Source organism: Medicago sativa, chromosome 4 (assembly GCF_051527215.1).
Source record: "Medicago sativa cultivar Bolivia chromosome 4, Bolivia_mono, whole genome shotgun sequence".
NCBI classification, from domain to species: domain Eukaryota; kingdom Viridiplantae; phylum Streptophyta; class Magnoliopsida; order Fabales; family Fabaceae; genus Medicago; species Medicago sativa.
The window spans coordinates 98,571,144-98,595,994 of NC_140752.1; the positions used below are offsets into that span (position 1 = coordinate 98,571,144).

Here is a 24,851-nt window from a genome sequence, read left to right on the forward strand (position 1 = left end):
TAGATGTGTTTTATAAGAACATCCAAAACTAATGTAAAAAGATAAGGGATTAAGGTTGACCCTTGGTCCAATCCTTGTAATGAAAAATACATTGATAAGGATTAGGGTCGACCCTTGGTCCAATCCTTGTTATGAAAAAAAAATCACTGATAATAGTTCCAATAGACAAATCCTAAAACCCCCGAAGTAATTTAGACTTCAAGAACATTTTTGGGTCCAAAAAGATGTCTAAAAGACTTCAGAACTTTTATAAATAAGATAAGATATGTGAATTATAAATAAACAGCAAAAAATTAGAAAAGAAATGCGGATCAACTTTTTCAGTTCCAAAAAGTTGTCTAAGAGACTTAAGACCTTTCATAAATAAGATAAGATACTCGATCATTTTCTAAAAATATAAATAGACAACAAAAAATTAGGAAGGAAAAGTGCAACAACATTTTTGGCTCCAAAAAGTTGTCCAAAAGAGTTAAGACCTTTTATAAATAAGATAAGATTTTAATTTTAAAAAATCATTACATATAGCGTCTGCTTTGGCGGACTCTAAATTAAGGCTATGCCCTTTACTGTTTTCTTCGTTAAGCCCAAATGCTTTTCTATTTATTAATTTTAATAAATTTAGTAGTGTTTGTCGGACACTAAATAAAATAAAATAAACATAAAACCATAATTTTTATTTTTAAGCATGAAAGTCTATTTTTATCCACTCTATCATTCTCCCGCTCTCTAATTATAAAAAAATTTATGGTCTATTTGGTTGTCAAGATAAGATACATGATAGGATAATTGTGTCTTATTGTATTTCAATTGAGTGTTCGATTTCTCTCTTTCTTCCTAGCTTCCGTTTCTCTCACTCACCCGGTGCGGCTCTTTTCTATATGATTTCTCAACTCTCTACGACTCTATTTAACAATAAATAAACGGTGGATAACGGATAAACTAATTTATAGCGAATAAACTTATAACTAATAACTGATAAACTAGTTTATAGCAGATAAATTGATCGAGTTTCTAGTGTATATTAAATTAGAGGCTTAATACAGCTTATAAATATGAAATGACAAAATATATATTTAATTAATATTTTTATTATATGAGTATTTAAGCACCAAACTCAAAATTTGGCATTGCGAAACAAAGCCTATATATACATAACATAGGGGAACGTTTAGGATACTCATGAAGAGCAAGTTAGACAAGAGAGAAAGAGATAGGTTTGACAAGAATGGCTTCATTGGATATGTTCCTTTTCTCCCTCGGCAGATTATTTTGTAGTCCCCTCGCCGTTTGTATTCAGATTCAGGTTTGAACTTATCTCTTTTCATTTCAGACAATTCCCTCCCAATTTTTTATTTTTTTTAAATGACAAATATTATTATCGACGAGTAAATGCAAGACGCATAAAACTCGCGGAATAAGATCACTCCTCTTTTTTTCATATCATATATAATCATAACAATAAACTTTTTTTTTTTTGAGAGAAATCATAACAATAAACTTGGTCACCTCTAAACTTAATTTTTAGCTCGTCTCTGCTTTCTTAAATTATTATTGCCGCCATGCATTCTTCTCTCCTACTAAGCAACCACGGCTGACTTAATCATAAAGAAACAGTAAAATTCAAATTTTCATTTATAATCATATCAAGCTACATAAACATAAACATATAGTTTTGTATAGAAAGAATACTTTATTATTATGAAATGGAAAGGAATCGACATAAACAGCATCTTCTTCCACATTATAATTTGACTAGGAACATGAAACAAATTAGAAACCCCATCAAACCAAATTAAATTCTAGTATTCCTCAAAATACACCATTACATCACTGAAACCAACAACATATGGATTACACCAGAAGTCTACAGGACATTTTTAAAGGGTTTGAGAGCCAAAGAATTTGGTTGAATGGAGTTTAAGAAATTGGACTAATGAATCAAATCAAGTAAAACAAGATGGATTTTTGGCGAATCATATTATGAAAAATTTCTGTTTTTGCTGAGAGGTCATATGGTAGTCAAGATAAATGGGTAATGAGTGCAACAAAGAGGAACGCTCTACTCCAGGACTTCAGGTTGTGAGTTTTGACCAAATTTTCATCTATTTAAAGTTGAAATAACATTTTTTTGAACTTTGAACACAAGTGGTTAATGAATCCATCAATCGGAAGAATCAATCGGAAGAATTCGAGTTTGATTCTTAAATTGAACAATATTTATGCGATTATGAGTCGTTAAAGCTGATTTTTTAAGAAAACTAACAAACTGAACAAAATTATTTGCATGTTACAAAAAATTATTTACAATGTATAACTTTTTAGATATAAAAAAGAGGTTGTAGAAAGAGTTACAAAAAATAATATCATAATTTGATTAAAAAAGCACATGAAATTTATTTAATGTTTTTGATAATAAAATGATAATATATTTTATAACTTTTGCTGTCAAGTAGTCTAGTGTCTACAAATGCGCGCCGGAAATGTGAAGCGAAAAATTCTCGGATTTGAATCTAGACTCATGCGAATTAATGTATTTGTTGCTATCAAGTGAATTAAGCTAATATGTTTAAATGAATGAAATTGTTTAAAAACACAGTACACATTCTAATATAGTAGTAGTACAAAAAATATTGTTCAGGTCGGCTTCATAGGCCAAAAAAAAAAAAGTTTTGTGGCCTAAAGCTTGACTCTCTTTTAGCTAAATAGACTTTTAAAAAAGTCTTAGTCTTATCTAATTAATAAGAAAAAGTCTGAACTGGACAGAACATAGGCCCCGCCGGTCAGTCTGACCTATTTCCACCCCCTTCCACACAAGTGAAATTCTTGGGTAGACAATTTACAATTGTGTTTTTGGTTTAACAATTTGGGGTTGTTAGAGTACACAAATTATAGTTTCTTTCTAAATTCCTTTTGATATGATCGCTGCTTCCTTGAAAAGTTTGAATGAATGGTATTTAACTATCCTTAAATGCAATGAGATTTAGCGTGCAGTCTCTACTTTTTTCCAGGGATCTTTTTAACTGATTTAACTCCCCCATTTTATAGTTGATGTATGATGTATCAGCTTGGCTTGCTTTGCTTCCCATCTGTCATGTGCACAGATTTGACATCCATAATTCTTGTATTGAGATATCTGGTAGGCTTTAATTTTACATACAAGATATACTTGCAACACAAGAAACATTGTAGGAATAAGGAGATCTACATTGTGTTTCCTTAAATATTGCTTTGTATTCCTTGGCTTTTGTTGTTTTTAGAGAAATATCATGATAAATAATCATAAATCTGAATGTTTTGTTTGCTCTGCAGGGATATTTTATTTGCTTAATACTTGCTCTTGGGTATGCTCTTGCTTCTTATGTTAGGTACTCATTACTTAATAATGTCATAGAATCTGGAAACGCTTTCGTTGTCATGCCTATGAGAAAGACTGTGTCTTCCCCCTTACAGGAACAGAGCGATCAAACAAATGAAGGATGCTATGAAGAATGGCAATAGTCTTTCTTTCCTTTGCCATGACATAAATGAGCTTGAGCACTTCAGGTCAATCTACCAAGAGTAACAGTAGTTATGCCCCTGAAAGGGTTTGGAGAACACAATCTCCACAACTGGCGGAGTCAGGTATCAACTCATACGACACATTTCCCTGAAAAGGTTTGGTCTGTGCATCTCCTTTTAATAGGAAATTTTCATTACGATTCTTTTTCTTTTTTTTTCTTTTCAAAATTCAGATAACAACTCTTTATGGCGGCCCTATAGAATTTCTTTTTGTGGTAGAAAGCACAGAGGATCCTGCTTACCATGCTATATCACGACTAATATCAGATTTTGAGGTATAATAAGTCCATATTTACTCCCAGAGCACTTTCATGAATTTATTCCTTTCTCAGGTTGTATATTCTAATCTTGTCGGCATCTCACTAAATTGGATTCATGCTTTGATATATGCAGGATGATGTTGATGTTAGAATTGTTGTAGCTGGTTTATCAACAACTTGTAGTCAAAAAATTCATAATCAATTGGTATGGTATTCTACTGACGTATATTTTGATAGTCTTTTTAAATCTGTTGAAAATGATGATGATCTTAGCTGTTTCATTGACTAGTGGTCAGATATAATTTCATTTCCTACCATGACACTTGCAAGTTAAATAGAAATTTGAAGCACCTATCTTAACTTGTTGATAGCTTGATATTGAAATCGAGTCGTTCATATTCTTGCCTTGATAGATGTGTTTAAACTACACTAGTATTTATTGGTACCTTGGCAGGTTGGGGCGGAGAAAATGCACAAAGACACAAAGTATGTACTGTTTTTGGATGACGATATTGGGATACATCCTGGATCAATTGGAGCCCTCACTCGTGAGATGGAGAAGAACCCCGAGGTATTACTTTGATTTTGTTTCTTCCTGTTCTATTTTTAGGCGTTTAATGAGAGTAATTCTTCTAACCTGAATTATTTTATGGTTTTAACTGTTTTGATGTTTCACAGATATTTTATTCAAACTGGATACCCTCTTGATTTGCCATCTGGAAGTTTATGGAGTTGCTGCATCTATGTATATCATATGGTACACAACTACCTCTATCTTTTTATTCTCCAATCTCTGTAGCAAACATCTGTGTTTGAGATGGTTTTCTTATTATTTTCTAGTTGTTTTGAAACAAAGTGTAAGAATGAAGTTTAATTAGCTAATTGAATTAAGTCATAATATTAATTAGAGAACTTTTCATTTAGGCTTTTGATAATGTATCATTATTAAAAAGGGTTTTATTATACAGCCTTGTTCGATGGGCTTCGCTACTGGTGGAAGAACATTCTTTCTGTGGGGAGGCTGTATGATGGCAAGTAGATTTCGCCTTTTCTTGGTTGTCACTTTAAAGAAAAACTTAATTTTAACATGTTAGTTTTTCTCCAGATGCATGCCGATCACTTTAGGCAAGATCGTTATGGTGTAGTCTCGGGACTTAAAGATGGTGGGTATTCTGATGATATGACTCTTGCAGCCATAGCTGGTACATCTTTGGTTCCCTTATCAAATTTCTTGCAATTAGCACTTTGATCATTTAAATATGATGAACATTACGAAGGAGTCAAACAAACTAAACACGCGAACTTTTTTTTTTTTTTGCGTGCAATTCCGCCAAATGCATTTGACTACTTCCTAACATTTAGGACTCCTAAATATTTAAACACAGTGATCATCATATTTAACTTCTCTATCTGCACCATTGAAAAAACGATTACTTGATAATTGATCCATAAAAAAATCTGATTCTCCGTAGAGATTCAGCAATTGTAATTAGTAAGAGCATTTTCTTCTAGTTTCTTAATGCTTATTCATGTGCAATTTGCAGAACACTTATGTTTGCTGAAGTAATTTTCGTTTGAGTAATATTTTATTTTTTAAACTCTTGATACAAGGGAATGATCCGCACCTTGTTTACCATGAAACTCTTACTTTAGTACTCGGTTTCAAAATGAGTGTTGTTTAAGGATTTTGCACAGATTAATAATCTAGGTAAGACACTATTGTATTGAATTTTATTATATTCCCAGCCTTATTTAAGTCTCTCAGAATAATAATAATCCTAATATTCTAACAATTACTATATTGCTGTCTTTTGCAGGGGATCATAAAAGACTTGTTACTTCTCCCCCACTTGCTCTCTTTCCTCACCCCCTTGCTACTGATCTTAATTTTGGAAGGTTTGTGACTATACTCATCCGAAAAATAACACTTCATTTCACATTGGATGATTTAGTTTTAAAAAACATGTAGATACTGGAATTACTTGAGGAAACAAACATTCGCTCTGGAGTCATATACAACAAACGTTAACTGGATGATGAACCGTGCATTGTCTGGTGTTCACTGCTATGTGTCATGGGGATTGGTAGCATCATTCTTGATGGCAATGATTCATCTTGCAGCAGTATTTAGATTTTATAGTAAGGGATACTCACTTGAAGAAATGACCTATACTTCTGCTGGTGAGCACATTACTTTTCCTTTTTAGGTAGGTTGTTAGTGTTGATTCATGTGAACATTTTGGCAGAATTCTGATGCTGAATTGGGTTATTTTTCAACTTAGCTAGCTGCAATGTTAGATTAGAAACTTTAATGTTCTATTCATGATTATGCTCTCAAGTTACATAATACAAATTGGAAATTGCTGTGGTTTTCTTTCATTAAGGAATATCATTAGTGTGGAATTTTTTGTGTAATATGAAATTTGTAAACAGGTACTTTGTATAATTTTAATCATGTTATCATCTTGAGGGATGTTAAAATAAAATAGACAAGACAGGTTTGTCTGTAATGATCACAAGTGACATATAAATCCAAAAATAAATTATCTTCCTCATTGTTACAAGTTGCATCTCCACCAGGGTTATCACAAGTGACCTTCCTATCTTGTGGTACTTCTTTCAATGTGGAACTTGACAAGGATAGAAGTTCAACAATGCACAGTGGCGTATCCAAGACCCTGGTTACGGGGTGCAAATTTTTTAACTTTATTAATATTAAAATTATAAATTATAAAATTTAATATATATATATATATATATATATATATATATATATATATATATATATATGTGAGTTACCAAATTATGATCTAATAATTTTTCTTAGGATTTAATTAATTGCGTCGATAATGTAACATGATTTTATACGCATGTTTCTAATGATGTGTTGGTGTATCATTTACTGTAGTTAAAAACACATGAATTGTCATATTTATTAATTGACGTAGAAACACATCATTAGATGCACATGTAGAATAATTTTACAGTTAGTGCATAGAAATTATACTTGTTTTCTTCTTAATATAAAATTTAAACTACTAAATTTACATTTTTGTTACTTTTACCCAATAAAAAATTAAATGTTTTATTCTTTTTAATAACTAATCACAATAAATTTTATTATTTTTTGATGTATTATAAGTTCAAGTATTTATCACTATGAATTAAAAAAAGCATCATTTGCATTATTTTCAATTAGTCATAATCATAATCATAATCTTTATAGGCAAAAGAAAAAGAATAAAAATATGATCAGAAATTAGAGAGTGGAAAGATTTTTTTTTTAGTAATTTACAATATATTATTTATTTTGCATGTAATATCAAATGCATTTGATTTGTCCACGTGAGCTTAGCTCAACTGGTAAGAACAATGCATTATATGCATTATATATGCAAGGTCTGAGGTTCAAATCCCGGCCACCACCAAAAAAATGCATTTGATTTAGCGCAATGGATGAGTAATTGAAGTATGAGAAATGCTAACTAACGAATGTTTTTGGGTCACTGTTTAAAGACTTTAAATATTAAGTTTTTATGAAAATACATTGAAATTTTGGAGTGTTTGATTTTTTTATGAAATAATTTTTAAATTTAGGATTTTAAAAACAATGCAAGACACAGTAACCTTCCAAGTTTCATACTCATGTTTTGCCGTTTTTGGCTTTTATGGGCAGCATTAAAAGAAAAAAAGTCCACGTATGAAAAAATTAACACCAATTAACAGCATTAAAAAAAGATAAACATCGCTAGTACTATTTGCAAGCACACCAATCACTCAAAACGTGAATTCCTCAACGCGTCAGTCTGGCTCACTCATTGGTGTGAGGTGCAAAACATTAATTTAAGGGTGTGCAAATAGCAATAAAGGTAAGAATATTGGTGCAAATAATCCAGGGTGTGCAGCAGCACACCCTCAAGTATAGCTGAATCCGCCCCTGTTAATGCAACATGCTGTCTCCAGAAGGACCACAACTTTGTCTCGCTACCTTTAATTGGTGTCTTGTAAGTATTATTTTCTTGCTTGTTTTTTATTTGTCTAGGTTTTGATAACGTTTATCCTCCTATATGTCATCTTGTACATTTCTTCAATGGTATTGACATTTGAATCCTTCTGAGTAAATCTTTCTATATGCATGGACTTGTGTAAATATGTATTTGAAAAACATGCACGTAGGAAAAAAAAATGTATTGAAAAAACATATATGGAAATATAAATAAAAATGTTATTCCACCAGGGACTTGAAATGTGCTTGACTTCTAGTTGATTTTTATGAGCAGGTGTTCATTGCATTGCTGGGGAATAACTTTCTATACCCTCTGTCTGCGATTAAGTCTCATTTTTCTCAATCTATCAATTTGTCTGGTATTAGGTACTACTTAAAACATGGAAAAGTTATCAAGGTAAGTTGGTCATGGCTTTATGTCGTTATCTCTGTGACTTGATTTCTTTATAGTTGTTTTCTCAACCAAAAAGTATTTGGATGTATACTTTGCAGATAAAAAGAACTGAAAGAAGCAAAGATATGAGTCCAATTTTCACAGATTTGGGAGGGAAACATTTATACGGAAATAAAGGGATGCCTGCCAGAGGTTCATTCCTCAGTTCTTTGTCCAGAAGTCTGGCAAAATGGCAACAACCCAAGAAATTTGATAACTAGGAGACAGCTTCAAGCAGCTTTCAAATTCAACCTATTTGGTGGATTATAAACTTGATTCGGTTCATTCGACTAATCAAGTGTTAGACTCATTTCGGTTTAAGTGATGTAGTCCCAAGAAAATTCTAAAGAGGAGTAGAACTAGATTGGTAGTATAGAGAAATAGTATTAAAGAGGTGTAGAACAACCCAAGAAATAGTCTGGCAAAATGGCAACAACCCAAGAAATTTGATAACTAGGAGACAGCTTCAAGCAGCTTTCAAATTCAACCTATTTGGTGAATTATAAACTTGATTCGGTTCATTCGACTAATCAAGTGTTAGACTCATTTCGGTTTAAGTGATGTAGTCCCAAGAAAGTTCTAAAGAGGTGTAGAACTAGAGGAGTAAAGTGTAGGTTTTAACATAAGGAGGGAGGGAGATGTAATTCAAGCTTCTCTTAGGGGAGGGAAGTGAAAAATTTTCTAATATATTTTGAATAAGAGGGGAGGGGAGTGTATATTTTAACATAAGAGGGGAGGGGAGTGTAATTCAAACATCTTTGAGGGGAGGGGAGTGTAATTTACTCAATTTTTTTCTATTTGCAATCTTTTTTTTTTGTTGTTTTGAATTTCTTCCATTTGCAATCATGCTTGGAATATTATAAGAATCTCCCAAAAAAAGAATTTTTTAATAAAACATGAATTAAAAATGATTTTTATGTGTTTAGCATTTAAGAATTCATGTTTTGTAAAAAAATCTAATTTTTCAGAGAGATTCTTATAATATTGTAAAAAAATTACATCATTCAAATATTTGTTAATACACACGAGTCGATTTAAAAGTTAGGATCAAAAGTAGTAACAAAAATATTTGGAGGGACTAAAAGTTGAAGACAATTTTTATTTGGATTAAAACGAAAAAAAATTAAATATTTTTTTGTGAAAAAATAAATTGAAAATTTATATGGACCTAAAATATATTTAATCTTATGCAACAATGTAAGCACACAATGAAAAAAAAAAAATTAAACTGTATTTCAAGAAAAACCTATCGTTTCAATTTCACAGCTTGTAGACCCTTTCTTCCATCAAGCATCATGACATGTTGCCTCCTTCCTCTTGAAAAGCATCAACAATTTTTAAGGTTGTTGTTAATCACAACAAGTTCTTTCAACTACATAGTAGCCATTCATTTCCTTTCAGCTACATGACAACCAACCCTTTTCAACCCTCTATCTATGTTACATGTTTCTTTAATTTAAGATGTTTATTATTTATGTGCTGTCGACCTTTGGTTGGATGTGCCCATATGTTACTCCTTCTTGGGTTATTATTACGAATAAGCACGTGACACCTTGCATGCATGCTGCCATTCTTCTCTCCTACTACTAAGCAACCACCAATCCAACAGGCAACAGGCAACAGCTGACTTAATCATAAAGAAACAGTAATATTCAAATTCAAAATTTCATTAGAAGGATAAAAAGCGACATAAACATAACAGAACAAAAAAAAAACATTAAATTTTGTATGGAAAGAATACTTTATTATGCCTCTAAAGAAAGTACTCCCTCCGTCTCATATTACTTGACCTAGTTTAAAAATATGCACTATTCATGTAACATGCTTTGACTTTATTTTTCTACTAATATATAAAAACAAAATATAGCATATAAGGTGTTGTTAGATTCGTCTCGATGAATATTTTCAAAATATCAAATTTTCGTAATTTTTTCTACTAGATTATTAAAGAAATTTAAGTTTAAAATTGTGCATTGGCATACGTGACAGAGTCAACTAGGTCAAGTAATATGGGACGGAGGGAGTACTTTATTATGAATGGGAAAGGAAACGACTTTAATCGTTAACATGCACATATATATCGTGGAGAATATTCCTCTTAAATTCTTCAATAAAAGATACACCTTCCGGTCATTAATATAAGCAAAAGTTTGATTTTTAGATTCATTCATTAAATAACGTATGTAATGAATCTAAAAATCAAATTTTTGCTTATATTAGTGACCGGAGGGTGTATATGAGTATTTAAATCTTTTTTTTTCTAAACAAGAGTTGGATGATAAGATAAGACTCATTCTCTACTTGTATATTTGTCTTCAAACAGTCTCAACATTTCTATAGTTTCAATTCAGACAGTAGAAAAGAAAAAAGAAAAAAAAAAGGTACCTGAAAGAAACCAAATGGGTGGGAGGGAGCTTTGCTTATTCATAAGAATATGTCATACTCCATCAAATCTCAAATATAAAAAAAAAAATAAAAAATCTCAAACAACGTCAGTAAAAATAAATTAATTTTAGGGTTAAATATGTTTTTGGTCCCTATAAATATGTCAACTTTTAGTCCCTATAAAATTTTCAATCTTCACTTTTGGTCCCTCTTTTAAAGTAAACCCATATGTAAAATTCATAGTATTTAATAAAAAATTTCAGAAAAATTCAAAATATTATAAGAATCACTCCAAAAAAAAATCAGAATTTTTTAACAAAACATAAATTTAATATGAATTTTTATATTTTTTAAGGTTAAAAATTCATATTTAATTTGTGTTTTGTTAAAAAATCCTAATTTTTTTTAGGAAATTTTTTTAGAACATTTTACTCATTTCTGCTCAATTTCATTAAAAAATACAAAAATTAAATTAAAAATAGGGACCAAAAGTAGTGATTGAAAATTTTATAGGGACTAAAAGTTGAAGGAAAATTTTAGAGGGACTAAAACGAAAATTTGACATATTTATAGGGACCAAAAACATATTTAACCCTTAATTTTATTTGACAACTTTTTTTAATACTCGTGTTATTTGTAAACTACTCCTAAAAAAGAGACGGAGAGAGATATTTAATTATTTTGCAAATAACTTTATGTTATACTTTTTTTTTTTGAAAAAACTGTTATACTTTGTTAATATTTTATTTGACATAACGTAAATATAGGGGTGTAACGGTTCGGTTTGGATTGGTTTTCAGTCAAAAAAATGTCCGAACCGATGAAACCTTCATCGGTTCGGTTTGGTTTGGTTTCCACTGTTTTTCAAAAAAGAAACCGAACCAAACTAATCGGTTTGGTTCGGTTTGGATTGGTTCGGTTGATCGGTTTGTTAAAAAATACAATTAAAAAAATTCATATTCTTAGAAAATATTTCATACAACTTTTGTATAATTGTATTTCATATTTTGTTTTTTCATGTTCTCTATTTTTCAAACAACTTTTTATAAATAACCTTGCACAATATTTCATACATATGATCCAATATTCATTCACAAATCATTCTTTAAAAACAACTTCATCAAACTCAAATATTTCAATCATCCATGATCTATACATGCATCATTGATCAACAAACACAAAAATTCCAAAAAGTACACCCCAAAATTAAAACATAATCAAAATAACAAATCCATGCAAACTAAAATTAAAACATCCTGAAATTTAAACATTATGAAATTATGGTCTCCATGAAATTAAATAAAAACATCAAAACTAAATCCAAGATGAGAGAAAGTGAATGTATTAAAACGTATTTTATGTTGGACTTTAATTTTGAAGCTAACCATAAGTTTGTGTGAGGTAGAATAATATTAGTAAAATAAGGAGTGTGGTTATCATCGGATTGGTTCATCGATTTCACGGATCTCAAAATGAAAAACCGTGAACCAAACCAAACTAGATCGGTTTCAATTGGTTCGGATCGGTTTCAAACCGAACCAAAGAAGGTCGGATAATTTTTCGGTTTGGTCCGGTTTGGACTATCGGTTTCGTTGGTTTAGTCCAAACCGCTTACACCCCTACGTAAATATGTGATTGTACGTGGGTAAAATCACTATTAAAGTATTTTTTGAATTGTAGTACTATTTTGTATTAAAAAAAATCAAATTTCAATAATAAAATAACTTTTCGACCAATAATTAAGATTATATTTAACTTTGAAAGGTTAATCTAATGATAAAAATACATGTCTTGTATGCTGATGTTTCAGATTCGAGTGGCATGCACTGATCTCTTTAGAAGAAAATAAATGTAAATCTCTTTGAACCTTAAAAAATTTCTCTGTCTTAGTTTTTTTTTTTCAAGTTCTCTATCTTAATTTTTAAAGGAGTTTATAGACTATAACACAAAAATTCCTTCTTGTATTTCATGCTTCTGCAACAAACTATATACCCCACTATCCCTTAAAATTGGGCTATACAAATTTAATTTGAGATAGTTTAGTGGTTAGAAATTCATTTTCAAAGTAAATAAGTAAGAGGTACGAGGTTTAAACACCGACCAACCTCTATAAACCGACTTAAGTCCACCGAAACTTATAAATGTATTCCCTGGTATTATTCATAAACTACAAGCTTTATTTTATATGATATTTATTTTACGACTTGAATTTGCATGATTGTTGCTTAAACTATGTGACATCAATTACGCCCAACTCCTCGAATGATTGATTTGATCCTCATAATTTAATTTAATTTTTGATCTATTTTGATCCTCATAATTTATTCCCTTAATAGTTTTAGTATTTTTAGCAATAGTTATGATAGATTCAAAATTAAAATAAAGAATTTCTAGAAAAACAAAAGACCTGCTATATTATTTATTTATGTGAAAAAGAAAGTAAATTGGAGAATATTATTAGCATAAACGGTAAGTAAATAAATTGAATTGAAAAAAATAAAGGTTTCGTGAAGCGTTACAATACAATACACTCTGTTGTGTTGTGTTGTGTTGTGTTGGGTTTCTCTCTCTTGTGTTGCCAGCTTCTTCTGTTTCTCTCTCTCACTGAATGCCGCTCTTGTCTATCTGAATTCATTCATTTTCAACTTTTTAGAGAGAGAGAGAGAGAGAGAGAGAGAAACAAACGTTTCATATACGCACACCCAGAACAACATAGCATAGAGAAGAACAGTGAAAGAGGTCACAGAGTAGTCGCACAATACAATACAAAAATGACTTCATTGGACATCTTCCTCTTCTCTCTCAGCAGAACTTTTTGTACTCCCTTCGCCGTTTACGTTCAGATCCAGGTTTTTTTTATTTTCTTTTCTCTCTTCTTCATTTTATGCTCTCAATTACTATCACTTCTACTCAAATTCAATTCAAATTCAATTCAATTCAATAATAATACTACTAATTCCCTTTTTATTATTTACATTACTGTAAAGTTAGTTCATTCATAAATAAACTTCCTTAGTACATTGTAAACTTTGTTCCTTTCCACCATCTTTATGCCAATTCTACTTGGCTTGGTTGATTATCATTGATTTTGGTTGCAGCTGTCAATTATACATTTTTTTTTGTTTAAGAATACTTTTTTGACGAGTAGTCAAAGTGGTGACTTCATTGGGATCTGATGTCTGAATCGTACTTGAGGGTGCTGGAAAGATGGGACGGACGGAGTTGCGATTTCACGCACTTCCATTCGTTAATTTATCACGGCCATTGATTTGATATTGGACGATCCATATTATACGGTTGGTTTTATGCGGTTTAGTGATCTTGGCCGTTGATTTTAAGCGGATGATTGACAAATTTGACTGTGTCATGTAGTTGCAACACCCAATCCAAATCCTAAATTATGCTAGTCTGAGCTAGGTTTTGCAAGGGCTAAGTCTAATCTGATCAAGAAACTCAAGGGCCAAGCCTTGTTTACTTGACATAGGCTTATTTTTGGATGTGGGTCCGGTATTTTTGAAATCCTATTATTGCATGTTAGTTTACTTAAAACCTATTTCATATTAACGATGACTTATGAGCTAATAGGCCAATGACAATAAGTTAGATTTAACATGATAGTTTAGATAGTATGACTTTATATAACATCCTATTTCTATTATATTTTATAGTAGTGCATTTAAATGTGCTAAAAATTATTGTTAGTTAATATGCTAAAATTAGTGAAAATGGTTTAACACAAATCAAATTCTAATATAATAATAATGACAACAGTAATAAAAAAATAATATTCATGGCTGAATTTTTTTTCTTTTTCTGCGGCCTAGAGCTTGGCCCCTTTAGCTAAATAGGCTTCTAATAAAACCTTAACCTTGTCTATTTAGTAATAAAAAGTTCGGACTTGGTTGGATGTTGGCGCGGCTGTAGGTTCCTATCAGTCGGCTTGGCCTATTTCCATCCCTTGCCATACAAGTGAAGCTCTTGGGTGGACAATTTGCAATTGTGATTTTGGTTTAAAACCTTAGGCTTATTGGAGTACATTAATTATAGTTTCTTATGAATTCCTATTGATGTGGTTGCCACTTTCATGAATTTTTTTGAATGGATGATTTGGCTTTGTAGGATATGGATATTTAACTATCCTTAAATGCATGAGATTTAGCTGTTCAATCTCTACTTTCTCCCATGGATCTTTTTGACTGATTTTATTCCCTAGTTTTATAGTTGAGGAGGTATCAGCTTGGGGTTGCTTTGCTTCCCATCTGTCATGTTCACAGATTTGAAATCCATAATCATTGTAGTAAGAAATCTTGTAGGCTTTAATTCCACATATAGAATATACTTGCAACACAAGAAACACTGTAGGGATAGGGAGCTCTACAGTGTTGAAGGGGTTTTACTGATGAGTTGCATATCAAATTGAAATTGCAAAATTGCATGATTATTGAATGAAATGGAATTCATGAAGAAGGTAATAAAATCTCAAGTATCGGAATACAAGCTTTGTATATTAGCATGGTAGTTATTAACTCGTTCCCTTGAAATCTTGTTTTGTATTCCTACAACTTTGTTGCTTAAGAGAAATATCATGGTAAATAATAATAAATCTGAATGTTATGTTTACTTTGCAGGGTTGTTTCATTTGCTTAACACTTGCTCTTGGGTGGGCTCTTGCTTCTTATGTTAGGTACTCATTACTCAATAGTGTCAGAGTCCAGAAACACTACCCCTGTGAGAAATACTGAATTTTTCCCCTTACAGGAACAGAGAGATAAAACAAATGAAGGATGCTATGAAGAATGGCAATAGTCTTTCTTTCCTTTGTCATGACATTAATGAGCTTGAGCACTCCTATCAGGCCAATCTTCCAAGAGTAACAGTAGTCATGCCCCTGAAAGGGTTTGGAGAACACAATCTCCACAACTGGAGGAGTCAGGTGAGAACTCACAGGATAAATTCCTCTGGATATTATTTGATGTTTTTTTTTTCCTTTTGGTTTACCTGTCGTGCGTGTCTTATTGGTTCTACGAATGATGCATTAGACTTGGAATTTTTAAATTTAATTCAATCGTATGTGTGTATATGTATTTCACATACTTCCTCTTTTTTTTTTCCTAAATTTCAAATTCTAATTTGAATTGTATGATTTCTTGGTGTTTTGGGCGTACTGTTGATTATTAATTATTATTCATTTTTGCTGCATAGTAAACAACAATTTCTTATTGGTCTGAGCATCTCCTTTTAATAGAAATTTTTTATTACAATTCTGTTTACTTTTATTAATTTTTAAGTGCAGATAACATCTCTTTATGGCGGCCCTCTAGAATTTCTTTTTGTGGTAGAAAGCACAGAGGATCCTGCTTACCATGCTATATCACGACTAATATCAGAATTTGAGGTATAAATAAGTCCACAATTCCCCCCATCTCTACATTCAATTTTCTAATCATTTGCTATTAAATTTTGCAAGCTTTAACTCATTTAAGTTTTGCAACCAGCGAACTTTCTGTGTCAAAGCTTGATTTTGTTTCTTCTTAGCCCTTGCATGAATTTATTCCTTTCTTAGGTTGTATATTCAAATCTTGTCGGCATTTCACTAAATTGGATGCATGCTTTGATATATGCAGGATGATGTTGATGTTAAGGTTGTTGTAGCTGGTTTATCAACAACTTGTAGTCAAAAAATTCACAATCAATTGGTATGTAATTTTACTGACATATATTTTGACAGTCCTTTCAAATACAAAGTGCAACTTTATTTACAATTTCATACATTTATCTAAAGTCTATTTAACTCAATGTTGAATATGTGGATGATCTTAGTTGTTTCATTGATTGGTGGTCACTGGTCATTAGATGATTTCATTTCCTAGCATAACACTTGCTAGTTAAGTAGAAGTGTGAAAGTACCTGTATTGACTTGTTCATAATTTGACATCAAATTTTTGAGTCATTTATATTTTTGTTTATTTGTTAGGCTGGTAGACTGTCCTTGCTAGATGTGTTTAAACTACACTAGTATTTATTACATAGTATTTGCATCTTGGCAGGTTGGGGTGGAGAAAATGCACAAAGACACAAAGTATGTATTGTTTTTGGATGACGATGTTAGAATACATCCTGGATCAATTGGAGCCCTCACTCGTGAGATGGAGAAGAACCCTGAGGTATTACTTTGATTTTATTTCTTCTTGTTCTATATTTAGGCGTTTAATGAGAATAATGGTAATTCTTCTAACCTGAATTGTTTTGTGGTTTTAACTGTTTTGATGTTTCACAGATATTTATTCAAACTGGATACCCTCTTGATTTGCCATCTGGAAGTTTAGGGAGTTACTGCATCTATGAATATCATATGGTACACAACCACCTCTATCTCCAATCTCTGCAGCACAAATCTGTGTATAAGATGGTTTCCATTTTATTTTCTAGTTGTTTTGAAACAAAGTGTAAGAATGAAGCTTAGTTAGCTAATTGAACTTGAATTAAGTCGCAGTATTGATTAGATAACTTTTCATTTAGACTTTTGATCGTGTATCATTATTTAAAAGGTTTGGACTCATCATGGTTCTGTTACATGCCTTTCCTTGCATTTGCAAGAGGCTGATTCCACATCAATGTTAACCTGTATCCTCCAGTCCCACAATATGTCAATATTTAATTTAATTTTACAGCTTTTTTTCCCTAATCCTTTTCCTTTTGTTTTATTATACAGCCTTGTTCGATGGGCTTTGCAACTGGTGGAAGAACATTCTTTCTCTGGGGAGGCTGTATGATGGCAAGTAGCTTTTGCCTTTTCTTAGTTGTCGCATAAAAGAAAAGCTTAATTTTAACATGTTAGTTTCTCTCCAGATGCATGCTGATGACTTTAGGCAAGATCGTTATGGTGTAGTCTCGGGACTTAAAGATGGTGGATATTCTGATGATATGACTCTTGCAGCCATAGCTGGTACATCTTCGGTTCTCTTATCAAATTTATTGATGTAATTAACATTTTGATCCTATAAAGTTTAACCACATTGGTCATCGTATATAACTGCTTTAACTGTATCAATCACTGGGAAAATGATTACTCGATGATTGATCCATAAAAAGGTCATTCTTCATAGATATCCGACAATCGTAATTTGTACGAGCGCTTTCATCTAGCTTTATTTTAATACTTATTATTCATGTGCAATTTGCAGAACACCTGTGTTTTGTCGAAGTAATTTTCGTTTCGGTAATAAAAAATTGTGTCTTTGATATTTGTGATCTTTGTACCTAAAGGTAATACAATGAGTTTCCAGTAATTTGACTAGAATAGACCAAAAATTTTCTTGTTATATACTTAATGTCCACTTTTTGTAGTCTTTTGTTCCTATTTTGCATGTTGTTAATTATTGCTGAAATAATAAAGATAACATGGAATCCACTAATGGCCATATTTAATAATAATAATGATAATAATCTAGGTAAGCCACTATTGTAGTGAATTTTATTATATTCTTAACCTTATTAGACTACAAAAATAATAAGTCCCTTAAAAGAATGATAATCCTAGTATTCTAACAATTACTATAATGTTGTCTTTTGCAGGTGCTCATAAAAGACTTATTACTTCTCCCCCAGTTGCTGTCTTTCCTCACCCCCTTGCTACTGATCTTAATTTTGGAAGGTTTGTGACTTAATCATCTGAAAAATAAAGTTTCCTTTCATATTTGATGATTTAGTTTTTAAAATGTGCAGATATTGGAATTACTTGAGGAAACAAACATTTGTTTTGGAGTCATATACAACAAACATTAACTGGGTGATGAACCGTGCATTGTTTGGTGTTCACTGCTATTTGTCATGGGGATTCGTAGCACCATTTTTTATTGCAACGATTCATCTTGCAGCAGCATTTAGGTTTTATAGTAACGGATACTCACTTGAAGAAACGACCTATACTTCTGCTGGTGAGCACACTACTTTTCCTTTTTAGGTAGGTTGTTAGTGTTGATTCATGTGAACATTTTGGAAGAATTATGATGCTGAAGAAGGGGTTATTGTTCAACCTAGTTGCAGTGTTAGAAGCTCTAATGCTCTATTCGTGATTATGCTCTCGAGCTACATATACAAATTGAAAATTGTTGTGGGTTTCTTTCACTCAGGAATATCACTAGTTTGGAATTTTTGTGTTATATGAAATTTGTAAATAAGCAATCTGTATAATTTTAATTATGTTACTATCTTAGTATCTTTATTGCCTTCTGACCTCTTGTGGGTTGTTAAAATAAAACAGACAAATCGGGTCTGTCTGTAATATATGGCATGGTTTGTTTGTTTCAATGATGTGATGATCACAAGTAAAATTTTAATCCAAAAATAACACTATCTTTCCCATTGTTACAAGTTGCATCTCCACTACTGATATTTATCCATCTACAATGAATAATATATAGGGTTTGTGAAAATGAAAGTGAAAATAAAAATGGGGTAAAATACTGATATGAACTTTTCCATTAAACTTACATTTTCAGTTCTTTCTTCCTGACGTGTGCCTTTTATCAGGGTTATCACTGGTGACCTTCCTAGCCATATGCACTCTTGTGGAACTTCTTTCAATGTGGAACTTGACAAGGATAGAAGTTCAACTATGCAACATGCTGTCTCCAGAGGCACCACAACTTTCTCTGGCTACCTATAATTGGTGTCTTGTAAGTAGTCTTTTCTTGCTTGTTTTTTATGTGACTAGATTTTAATAATATTTATCCTATATATCTCTTGTACATTTTATTCTATTGTATTGACAATTGAATCCTTCTGAGTAAATCTTTGTCATGGTGAGTCAAGGTGAAGAATGTATTGCTTTATGATTCCATATATTCTAAATATTCATAAAATGATTAAGGCTTAAATATGGTTTTGATCCCTGCAAAATTTTCTGACATTTTCAAAAACGACAACTTTCAGCCCCCTATAACCTTTTTAGGTTATCTGGCAATGACTTTGCTAATAGAAATACACGCCATTGTATAAACATTGAATTAATAATGCCATGTGTACAGAAACGACAGCAACTCACCACCAGAACTCCTTCAAGTCTCCCATCTCCTTAGCCTACAACTCTCCATACGGTCGACTCTCTATTATGGTGTTGGTACAGTGTAAAAGTGAGTTGAAGTCCATGTGACATTATTAATTCTGTGTGGTAACAATGTTGTGTATTTCTGTTAGCCATATAAGCATGAAATAAATGAAGATTGACGGTAGAGACTAAAACAAATGATTTTGTAAATGTTTGGGACCAATGAAGGGCAAAATTTTGCAGGGACTATAAGTGGAAATACCAGGATTTGCAGGGATGTAAAAATATAATTATGGCAAAAACTAAATTAAACAAAACTTGGCAAGCATGAACTGACACAGGTTGTACATGGGATACCTACCACAACAAGGGTTGACATAAACATGTTGAACTCCTAGGTGAAGTGTAAATAATGCACAGACTTGCATAAATATTTAATGGAAAACCAATATGGAAATATAAATAAAAATGTATGAGAACAGGGAGGTGCAATGTGCTTGATTACTAGTTGCTAAAGTTAGAAAGTAAATTTTATTTTTTTTTAACAGGTATTCATTGCATTATTGGTGGATAACTTTCTATACCCTCTGTCCGCGATTAAGTCTCATTTTTCACAATCTATCAATTGGTCTGGTATTCGGTACTATCTAAAACATGGAAAAATTATCAAGGTAAGCTGGTCAAGGCTTTTATGTCGTCATCTGTGACTTGATTTCTTTTAAAGTTATTTTCTCAACCAAAAAGTATTTGAATGTATACTCTGCAGATTGAAAGAACTGAAAGAAGCAAAGATATGAGTCCAGTTTTCACAGATTTGGGAGGGAAACACTTATACGGAAAGAAAGGGATGCCTACCAGAAGTTCATTCCTCGGTTCTTTGTCCAGAAGTCTGGCTCAATGGCATCAACCTAAAAAATTTGATAACTAGGAGAAAGCTTCAAGCAGCCGTCAAACTCGTCTCTTTCCCTCACTTTGGAAGCATCATGGGTGTTGGTAGATCAAATTGATCTAATTTATTCTTTGATGCATTCTTGATTGGTTGATTGATTGTTTTAGATGGTGGGAGGAATCTTAGTTCCATTTTTTCATTACCCATTCAATCCATATTATTTTTCAGTGCAAGCCTTCCCATGGCTTCATTTTGTAATTGTAACAGTTATTGATATAATTTATGCAACATTGTACACAAAATTTGCAAAGTTTATAAACAGATAGTGATTCACATTATAACGCTTACTCATGGACCAAACAAATCACTCAAGTCAGAACAGTTGAGAAAAAAACGTGAAATTTGGACATGAATTATTTCTGCTCTCAAGCATTCATTAGTACCATGCAAACAAGAAATTCAAACAAAATTCAAATGTAAAATTTTCAAAATAAAAGTCTTTGATTTCACACTGGGCTCAGTGCAAGCTGTAATGCTATTAGCCTCTATGACAATTATTACACACTTCTCAATAAGCTCTCGGTTTTATTTTACTTTTCTTTATAATACATTCCACCGAAAGTGATAAAATATCAACTTAACGCCATTCACTAGGAACAGAATAAAGCAAAGGACAAAAGAATCCATAGCAGCAAAAGCTTCCTTCTGGCCTTTACCTTTTTCTCCAGTTCCTCATTAACATTTCCACATCCACTCCCGAAGAAAAAGAAAGCAACAGCACCAAAGCAGGGATATGAGTTGCTGTTTTCATGGTTCCACAGTTATGCCACCAATGGAAACCTCCATACCCAGAAGTAGTACTATTGAAGACTATGCAGGACCCAAGAACCTTAGGCAAGAAGTTCTGATACAAATACCAGGATGCAAAGTTCATTTGATGGATGAAGGAGAAGCTTTTGAACTAGCTCAAGGCCATTTCATGGTAATCAAAACCTTGGAGGAAAATGTTTCTCTTGCTACAGTTATAAAAGTAGGAGAAGATCTTCAATGGCCTTTAACTAAAGATGAGCCTGTGGTGAAGCTAGATGCTCTCCATTATCTGTTTTCGTTGCCCGTGAAAGATGGTGAGCCTCTTAGCTACGGCTTGACCTTTTCAGAAGATTGTTATGGAAGTTTGAGTTTGCTGGATTCGTTTTTGAAAGAGCACTCTTGCTTTTCTGGCTTAAAGTTGAGTAACAAAAATGATCTTGATTGGAAGGAGTTTGCTCCGAGGGTTGAAGATTACAATCATTTTCTATCAAAGCTTATTGCAGGAGGGACTGGTCAGATTGTGAAGGGTATCTTCATCTGCAGCAATGCTTACACCAACAAGGTTTTATTTGTTTAGCAAGGCTTATTGCAGTGTCATTCAATTAGTTTTTATTTTTATTTTTATTTGTTTAGCTTTTCACATCTTGTTTTAAGAAGCATGAATAACATTATAATTTCCCAAGTCTACGAAATGCATACAATGAGAGTGTGTGACACTGGTAAGAAAGACTGATAATGTTGAACATAAGTGAAAACAGAAAGACCATGAAAAAAGTATCATTTAGTGACACAGTAAACTAAGAACTTTTTGGGATGGAAAAATCACCAGGTACAAAAAGGAGGAGAAATGATCCTAAATAGTCATGCAGATGAGAAAAATGGTGCTGTGGTCAGGGAAAGTAAGAGCAACAAGAGTGTCGGTGCCTCGAAGAAGAACAAGATCAATAAAAACCTCAAACGGTATACAAAAATGACACTGAAATGCACAAATATATAACGCAATAATTTATGTAGTGTACAAGTGGATGATGGTTATGTGTTAGTGATAATTGTCTTTTGTATTTGCAATGTAGTGTGAGGAAGTTGTCCAAGATGACAGAAAAGTTAAGCAAATCTTTGCTTAGTGGTGTTGGCATAGTTAGTGGAACAGTGATAGGCCCTTTGGTTAAATCCCAACCAGGAAAGGCATTCCTAAGGATGCTGCCTGGAGAGGTGTTGTTGGCTTCCCTTGATGCAGTCAGTAAGTAAAATAAAACCAAGTAAAAACACTTTATGACAGTACCCTTTATGCTCAATGTTGTTGTTCTTTTTTCTTTCTTTCAAATAAGCAGTAACAACATCATCATCTTGATGCTGCAGACAAAGTTCTTGATGCAGCTGAAGCTGCTGAAAAACAAACTCTTTCTGCCACCTCGAAAGCTGCATCTAGAATGGTCTCTAACAGGTAAAGGCTGGACTTAATCCAAACAGCTAACTCTACTTACTCCAATTCCAGCTACATACACATAAGTATGAACACCTGAAAATCGTAGTTTTTGACGTTTAAATTCGTGGTTAATGAAGTTCAATAAATGGTTACAATACCTGATATATCTATTAACCAAATGTTCATTAACTGCGTGTGTAAACTGCTATGTTAAGTCGTTAACTATCAAAAAAATTATTAACATTTTTTATAACGTTCAGAAGAAATTCTTGAATGGAGTAGACACAGTTGTTGCTAACAAATATGTCCTGTTTATCAATATGTTAATATTTACATTTAAATTAATTCATCATTCTTGGCCTAACAACAGGTTTGGGGATAATGCTGGGGAAGCTACAGAGCATGTATTTGCAACTGCGGGACATGCAGCTAACACTGCTTGGAATGTGTTTAAGATAAGAAAGGCCATCAATCCAGCTTCTTCAGCATCCAAGGGCGTACTGAAAAATGCTGTTAAAAATACCAAGTTTTAAATATTTAATTTCAATCAAGTTTCTTTGTACTTGGTTGTCAAAAAATGAAGTGGCAGAATTAATTAGTACTTGTTATATTCATTTCAGTTTCAAGCGTTCATCTTTTAAGAATCGGTATGAACTAAGCTTTGAATTTAACAGAAGGTGACTTCAAATTAAAAAACATCAAAGGGAAATGATTTCATTTCATGTGGGCGCATGAAAATGGATCAAGTTGCCTTTGGCAGGAAAGGCACAACCTATAGTGCAATTCACGAGAGGGAAAACTAAAAGATATGATCATTGTAATCTAAGAGAGAGATGTGAAGAGATTAAGATAAAATAATTAAGATAATTTTGATTTCATATGAGATGAAGGATCTAAAAAAGATTTCTCAAGTCAAAATAGAAAATAAAAGGGAAATGAAGAAACAAGAAAATGGAATAGACCAAGAACAAAGACACTACCATTAAGATCATTGATAAGTCACACAATCGCCGTAATGATAAGAAAGTATTGATAAAATTCAAACAAGTTACATTCATTGTTTAAGAGAAAAATATAATTTATCTCAAATTCCCTCAAAAAAAAAATATCTCAAATCCCTACTTGAAGCAAATAAAGCTTAAATGGACCATAAGTGACATCATTCTATGCGCCTAGACACCTACATTTGACTTGCATCATATTTCTCTAAAATAAATTAAATGCAAAGAATCATATAAGCAAATGTGGTAGTTGACAAGCAATGTATGTGGTTAAAATTTAGTCCACGTACATCACCTTTTTTAACTACCCTTTTTGTTTATATTCCATTTCAGAGGGAGTACATGAATGTATAACATCAAAAACTTGAACACGCACAACACACTCTAGTTGTAGATGTATCACACTCTACACTATGGTGTGAGTTTTTAAGCATGAGTCTTACCTTTCAAAAGTTTAATATAACTTGTTATTATGTTTAAAAGTTTATTTCATATGAACTAATGTGTCAATTAAATTAAACAATTTTTTGAATTTCTTTCTTTTTTGTGAACCTTTTGATATTATTTTTTTGGGTCAAGAACCTTTTGATATTTAACATGGCATTTTAATGAATTTGAATATATATATGATATCATATTTCATTTCTAGTTTATAATAATACTTTAAAATATGCAAAAATTAACGTGGATTAATAAACTTAAATTACAAGAAAATATAACAAAATTATAATTTAATCTAAGTAAAAATTATATAATATGTTAAATATGTTTTTCAATCACTACTTTTGGTCTCGATTTTTAAGTTAATTTTTGTATTTTTTTTATGAAATTGTACAGAAATGTGTAGAATTATAAATAAATTCTCAAAAAAAAAAATATAATTTTTTAACAAAACACAAATTAAAAATGAATTTTTAACCGTAAAAAATATAAAAATTTATATTAAAAATATAAAAAATTCTATTTTTTTTGGGTGAGATTCGTATAATATTATGAATTTTTCTGCAAAAATATGAATTATATATATATATATA

The 24,851-nt window shown here is 31.8% G+C and overlaps 2 protein-coding genes and 1 pseudogene across 4 annotated transcripts; all 3 read left to right on the top strand.

The window, feature by feature from the left end:
- Nucleotides 1-1,187: 1,187 nt before the first annotated feature.
- Nucleotides 1,188-9,251, top strand: LOC146934488 (uncharacterized; annotated as a pseudogene). Its single transcript, XR_015007781.1, has 15 exons — nt 1,188-1,303; nt 3,310-3,365; nt 3,451-3,621; nt 3,732-3,833; nt 3,952-4,023; nt 4,273-4,415; nt 4,497-4,575; nt 4,787-4,849; nt 4,924-5,020; nt 5,636-5,714; nt 5,788-5,999; nt 6,399-6,471; nt 7,761-7,822; nt 8,099-8,221; nt 8,317-9,251. The product of XR_015007781.1 is annotated as an uncharacterized LOC146934488 (transcript).
- Nucleotides 9,252-13,171: 3,920 nt separating this feature from the next.
- On the top strand, nt 13,172-20,918 carry LOC146934489 (uncharacterized). 2 transcript variants are annotated; one of them, XR_015007782.1, is made up of 15 exons: nt 13,172-13,491; nt 15,271-15,326; nt 15,401-15,575; nt 15,936-16,037; nt 16,267-16,338; nt 16,690-16,806; nt 16,920-16,997; nt 17,355-17,417; nt 17,492-17,588; nt 18,218-18,296; nt 18,368-18,579; nt 19,175-19,320; nt 19,672-19,776; nt 20,240-20,362; nt 20,458-20,918. XR_015007782.1 is itself a non-coding variant. In XM_085706386.1 (14 exons), exons 1-14 carry the CDS (start codon nt 13,414-13,416, stop codon nt 20,617-20,619), a joined length of 1,560 nt encoding a protein of 519 aa, XP_085562512.1. In that variant the 5' UTR covers nt 13,172-13,413; the 3' UTR covers nt 20,620-20,918. The 2 variants fall into 2 exon arrangements, 1 of the variants encoding a protein (XP_085562512.1); XM_085706386.1 differs by lacking the exon at nt 19,672-19,776.
- A 232-nt stretch (nt 20,919-21,150) lies between these two features.
- LOC146934490 (senescence/dehydration-associated protein At4g35985, chloroplastic-like) lies at nt 21,151-23,435 on the top strand. Its single transcript, XM_085706387.1, has 5 exons — nt 21,151-21,952; nt 22,220-22,350; nt 22,464-22,630; nt 22,750-22,834; nt 23,187-23,435. Exons 1-5 carry the CDS (start codon nt 21,374-21,376, stop codon nt 23,347-23,349), a joined length of 1,125 nt encoding a protein of 374 aa, XP_085562513.1. The 5' UTR covers nt 21,151-21,373; the 3' UTR covers nt 23,350-23,435.
- Nucleotides 23,436-24,851: the final 1,416 nt, after the last annotated feature.

Excerpts from the sequence above, each read along its gene's own strand:
- LOC146934489 (XM_085706386.1), top strand. The coding sequence starts at position 13,414 with ATGACTTCATTGGACATCTTCCTCTTCTCTCTCAGCAGAACTTTTTGT. Across the intron at positions 17,589-18,217 it reads GACTCTTGCAGCCATAGCTG|GTGCTCATAAAAGACTTATT; the intron begins GTACATCTTCGG and ends TGTCTTTTGCAG. Across the intron at positions 19,321-20,239 it reads CTACCTATAATTGGTGTCTT|GTATTCATTGCATTATTGGT; the intron begins GTAAGTAGTCTT and ends TTTTTTTAACAG.
- LOC146934490 (XM_085706387.1), top strand. The coding sequence starts at position 21,374 with ATGAGTTGCTGTTTTCATGGTTCCACAGTTATGCCACCAATGGAAACC. Across the intron at positions 21,953-22,219 it reads GCAATGCTTACACCAACAAG|GTACAAAAAGGAGGAGAAAT; the intron begins GTTTTATTTGTT and ends AAAAATCACCAG. Across the intron at positions 22,351-22,463 it reads ATCAATAAAAACCTCAAACG|TGTGAGGAAGTTGTCCAAGA; the intron begins GTATACAAAAAT and ends TTTGCAATGTAG.